At 29.8% G+C, this 6000-nt stretch overlaps 2 protein-coding genes across 4 annotated transcripts in view; both read left to right on the forward strand.

Moving 5' to 3' along the window:
* The window catches only part of LOC128388831 (uncharacterized protein DDB_G0288805-like), a 73277-nt gene extending 69292 nt beyond the window's left edge, over positions 1-3985 (forward strand). For all 3 annotated transcript variants that reach the window (XM_053348289.1, XM_053348290.1, XM_053348291.1), the window contains 2 exons: positions 2528-2640; positions 3176-3985. In XM_053348289.1, the coding sequence (XP_053204264.1) occupies positions 2528-2640; positions 3176-3248 (186 nt within the window). In that variant the 3' untranslated portion in view covers positions 3249-3985. The remainder of the gene's footprint in view (positions 1-2527; positions 2641-3175) is intronic.
* A 1157-nt stretch (positions 3986-5142) lies between these two features.
* LOC128388854 (UBA-like domain-containing protein 1) lies at positions 5143-5956 on the forward strand. The gene has a single exon (XM_053348315.1). The coding sequence runs from the start codon at positions 5408-5410 to the stop codon at positions 5945-5947; it is 540 nt and encodes a 179-aa protein (XP_053204290.1). The 5' UTR covers positions 5143-5407; the 3' UTR covers positions 5948-5956.
* Positions 5957-6000: the final 44 nt, after the last annotated feature.

Raw genomic sequence — 6000 nt, forward strand, 5'->3', positions numbered from 1 at the left:
CTTCTTGCGTGTTTTGTATTTTCTTATCAACATTCTGATTGATTGAACTTTTTTTTTTCTTCTGTTTTCATTATCCTTCCATGATGATGATCATGTTAAATCATAAAGTAAGAACAATAATTTCCAACAATCTTCTTGGAAGATGAAAGAAAGTTACAAAACAAGGCTAATATAAACTTCCTGGTATCTATCACAAATTCTTTGATAATGAACAATTGATTTCAAATCAATCAATCAATTTGTCTCCTATTGATTAACAGTAATCATTGTTTGTTCAGCAAGTTTCAGGATCATTATAACAAAAATGATGATGATAAACAATTGTTTATCACAATGTTATTAATAACAGCATGTCAATGGTATCAAACTTTATATATACTTTTTTTCATCATTAGTTTTTGGATCAACTGTTAATCAATAAGAGAAGTGGTAACAAACTTTTGTACAGAAACTTTCAAAAGTTTGCTTGTTCTAAAGGTCCGTGCTTGTGAAACATGTCAATATAAGAATCAATTGTGATCTAATTGTCTTTTTATCTTCGAAAATTAGAACCAATCCTTTCCTCGGTGTCTTTCTCGTACTCTTCAAATTAGCCCGTCGATGTGTGGGCAGAGACATTTCATCAGATTTTCCTATGAACGGATACCCAGATCATTTTCAGACTGTTCGCATGAACTTTAGTATCCCAGATGAAATTTTTGGTGTCCAATTATTTCATAGAATCGCCGTAGTTTTGTTATAAAATTGTTCTAAAAATTTTGCTCGTCTTATGATATAATTGATAGATTATAGTGTTATTATTATTATCCATCAAGTTCAGTGAAAGGGAAAGTGAAAAAAACTTTTTAATTTGCAATAGTTTACTAGCATACTCATAATATGGACAATAGTCAGTTTGCTTTGATAGAGACAGAAAGGGATTGACCAAAGGCTAGTCAACTATGAACAGATTGACAGGAAATCAGAAAGTGTTGAGCAAGAAAAAAGAAATTGATTATTTTTTCTTTACTCTTTTCATCCTAATTGTAATAACAATCAACAACAACAATGATGATGATGATGATAATAACGATAAACAATAATATGTTTAGCTGCCAATTGGTGGATTGGGAGAGAGAGAGAGAGAAACTTATATCAGAGATTAATTCTCATTACTATTATCATGCTCCTATTGGAACTTATGAACACATGGGAACACATGAGAATCTAATACAATGAACATTAAGATGAACATGAGAAAATTGATCAAGACATTTTTATTATTTCTAATCATAATTATCAACAGAAATCCCATACATTGTTATCTTCTTATTTTCAGATTATTACATTTGCTTCATTGTCTTAATCCATTTAAACAATCAATCTTAAATTGTTTCGAATCATTAACAATTAATTAACAGAGAGAGGGAGAGAAAAAAAAAGTTATTATATTTGGAATGACTGATTTAACCTATCAACTACAGTCTCATGTCTTAGGAAAAAAGTTAATCACTTCTTTTATTAGATTAATTGTTAATTCAGTTTCGAGGTCATCGATATCATCGTCATGATAATCATTTTGTTATTCTGGTCATTCCGAGATCTTTTTTTGTTTAATTGCTCTTTCATCAATAACTTAATACATTAAATTTGCTTGTCAAGTTATCACTTATTGTTAATCTAATAGTTATTAATGTTTGTCCAGATTTCAATTGACCTCAAAGGTGACCATTGGCTTTTCCATGAATAAAACTATTCTTTTTATACTTTTCATCTTTTGATGGACATTCTGAATTCTAGCGGAAATATTTTTTATCGATGATAATTTTGATTGATGCTAAATTGTTACTTTTATTAATATTATTATATAAATTGAGTACATAGTAAATGTTAATCAATCATTGGAAATAACTGACAGGGTGAAAGAGATTGAACAATTGTCAGAACTTTGAGATGATAGAAAATCAGAATGAGATAAACAAACGATTATCTTGATAACTTTTTGTACTTCAGATTCACAAGTAAAGTTTAATGTGTGAGAATCATCAAATGAGTTCAAATGCAAGAGAATTTCAACTTTCTGTTTACCATGATGATTCCGATAAATAGTCAGAATTATGTTGATACCAATCGGATGAGATTTCCATCTGATTACAACTCCAACAGAGATGAAATTTTACTTCTCTCTCTCTCTCTCTCACTAATTCCTTTAGATAAACTCCATCTAATCAGTTTCTTATAGTCTTATAATTATAATTATCATCTTCATCTTTGAAAACCATTTATCTTGATTAATCTTGTTCATTATTTAATCTAAGATCATCTTTTACCACCCACTTTCTTAATGATTAACTTATTTGATCAACTTTAAATCAATTCAATGAGTGATACAAAAATTGCATGATGAAAGTTTCATGAGACAAAAATGATTCAATATCCGTTTACAAGTTATCAATACACTTGCATGCACTGATTTCTTAGCATTAAAGATTTTATCAATTCCATCATGAAGATTTGTCAACTAACTAATTTTACTCTCTACTTACAGGGTATGGATGGTCAAGATATATTAAGATTATTCCGTGAAAATCGTCGACTTCCTAAACCAGAAAACTGTCCACAAGAAATATATCAACTCATGTGGAAATGCTGGCAATTCAGGTAAAGTATTCAAGAAATTCAAAGTTCTCAGTCTAAATTTATTACGATTCGAGATGGAAAAAAAAAGTTATAACAATAAATCGTCAACTGGCCTGTAAACAGTCATGAATCAGCATCGAAAATGATAATATAGCTTAGACAATGAGTTGAACTTTTCGTTTATCATGAATAGTCAGAATTCATGATGTCAGCTGAAAATTGAAAGAAAAGAAATGAACAACCAGAACGAAGGAGAGAGAGAGAGAAAAAAAATGAAATGAAATTCTGATTCTCGTTAAAATTAACTCAATTCAATTAGCATTATCATCTACATGTAAATGGATAATGTTCAATAGTATTATCGTAAATGATTTTTACAGTTATTAAAGTGAACTTATTGACTGTGAAATGATATTCTTAATGTTTCCCTGAACAAAGAAAAATGATCATGAATCATGATTATCGCAATCTCTTGTTAATTATGTTTAATAATATTACAATTTTGTGATGATAATTGAACAGACAATTTAATAATGAATATTTTTCTCTTCGATAGGCCTGAAGATCGTCCAACTTTTTCTGAGATATGTCAAACCATGACAACGTATTTTCTTTGCTCAAATATTTGATAAAAATGTTCTAAAGAGAGAAAAAAGTTTCCAGGAAAATGTAAAGAGGTGAAAGGTCGTGAAAAAATGGAAACTGAGGCAATAAAGTGAAAATTCTGAGCGAGAGGAATTGTATCACATTAGATTAGCAACAATCAAGCTACCAAGAGGAAGGAAAATGAAACGATTCACTGAATGAGATATTAAATGGAGAGAGGAAAACGTCAATTTCAATTCTGCTAATTTGCTAAATTATCATCATCTCCATTCAGTTCTATCACCATCTTCACCATCATCATGCAAATGGATCGAGAAACATTCAATTCTGAATACAATGTATCTAAGTGATCATCATCATGGAAGATACAGAAAAAAAAACTCCAACTGGAAACAATGGAAACGGATGTTAACTTTTCATAATTAATGTAAATGCTCATCAAAAGATTCATATAAATGCTACTTGAGCATGAACAGTTATCCTCATCATCACCATGAGACAATTTTAATCAGGGGCTGAGTAGGATGCTGGAAATAATTTATATTCAATCGGATTAATAACAACACTTTTTGACTAAATTTTACTACTTATTTTTTTCCTCAAGTTGATTTATCGTTTTGTATCAGATGAAAATACGATTTGGTTAATCAACTAATTCATCGTTAATCTAGAAAGGTTAATCTTATGTAATATAATCTGAAAAATCTTGTAATTATCCGATGTAAATTGTTATGTATTAAATTTGAATTTAAAAAGTAAATCTATCATATTAAGTATTATTGGAATATATTATTTCATCTTGATATTGTAGATGATCAAATTTTGTAATATTAGTAAAAGATGATTCTTTGTATAATTGATGTTTATCATCATTGGCTTGGCTTTTAAATGCTGATCAATTTCATAGATCACATATTCTAGGATTAGAATCGAGGTTTCCTTAATCATCATCGCAATTAATTAAGACAGGCTGAGTTAACAAGATTGTGACCAAACTTTCAATTCTGTTGGTTTACTGAAAAGCAAAGAATCTTGAATCATTGAAATATCCCGCGAAATGTATGATCGAAACTGGATTTGGTTCTTTCGATGAAGCGATATAGCTACTCGATAGTAGACCAAGTTATTGATAGTTCGTCTGGTGATATAATTGCTGAAGAATTCGATAATAGAATAGATTCGAATTATTGATTTGTCTCTTAATTGTTTGAATGGTTATTAAAAATTGTCGCTTGGTCTTCATTTGATCATTGAAAAAACTATTACAAAATCAACTTGTAAGTCGCCATCTCATGGGGAATGTATGAACAAGCTTTACCTTGTATTAGACAGAATAGTTCAGAACGAAATTATCAGAATATGATATTAAATTAACAAATAGAATATAACCTTACCAAATTGTCACTTTTTCTTGATAGATTAATTGAGCTATTTGAAACAATTTAAATGACGACGAAAAAACATCTTAATACAATAATAGTACTTTAGTTACGATGGTATTTGAATGGTTATCATGTGTATTGATTAACAAATTGTTGTATATGTTGAACGAGTTTAAAAGAGGAAATTGTTTACATAACAATTAACAGATCAAATCGTTGTTGTTAGTAAATCAAATTCTTCACTTTTGCCTTCGTTGGACTTGTTCCAAGCGAATTTGAATTGTAATCGAAACTACAAACGAAAACACAAAATTCTGGTCCGTCCAAAAATGTCACTAATTCTGAAAGCGGATAAAATTAATTCAAATAAATCTCGATACCAACCATTAGATCATTTTTACTCTATTAATACAATTAAGGAATAAAATTGAAATGTTTCAACATTTTTACCAACGAAAGTTTAATTTGAGCGCAATATTTTTTTCTCGTAAAATCGTAACCTAAGCAACGAAAGTTTTTCCCCTTATAGGGAAACTGTTTACTTGGAACAACAAGAATGAAAGAAATTGTAACAATAACAATAACATAAGAGAATTGTAAACAAACCAATCATCATCTTCTTTGTTTTCATCGTTTGTTGTTGAACAGTTTTTTTTTTGCTCTTGTTGTGAGAGAATAATTAAAATTGTAATTATATTGAAAGTATATTTTTTTCCCCTTTCTTCTTGATTGTTTCAATTGTGAGATTAAAGATTAATTTTTAATCATCGTAACAAAATCAACACCAAGTAAACAAAACAATGGACACTCTTAGACAACAAGTGATGATCAACCAGTTTGTTGTGGTGACAGGATGTAATCATGATCAAGCTAAACAATTGTTAAACAATTCTAATTGGCAATTTCAACGAGCCTTGAGTATCTTTTTCCAAGAAGTACCAATTACAAGTCTGAACGGCAGCGGCGGTGGTGGTGGTGGTGGAGGATTTCATTCTGCTGATCGTTTATATCCATTATCTACACCAGCTAATACACCCGCTACTCCACCTAATTTTCCGGAAACACTTTTAGCCTTCTCTAAATTGTCAACCACCTCTGAAGTTGCTGCTACCAAAACAAATTCCAATATAAACAATAACAACAACAACAACATCGTCAACAATAATAATAATAACAACAATAGTACTACGATAACCAACACAACAACAACAACAGGAACAATTAACAATAACAATGTTACACAACATCATTTACCTCACCATGGAATCGCTATACCTCAACATCAACCCTACAGTCATCATCATCGTCTTCATCAGCCTCATGTTAACCATAACAATTAGAAATCAAGAGCGAGTGATTTAAGTTTTCTTTCCTTATAATACTTTTCTCTATC

The sequence above is a fragment of the Panonychus citri genome, unplaced genomic scaffold (assembly GCF_014898815.1).
Source record: "Panonychus citri isolate SS breed McGregor unplaced genomic scaffold, ASM1489881v1 Contig00103, whole genome shotgun sequence".
Lineage (NCBI taxonomy): Eukaryota > Metazoa > Arthropoda > Arachnida > Trombidiformes > Tetranychidae > Panonychus > Panonychus citri.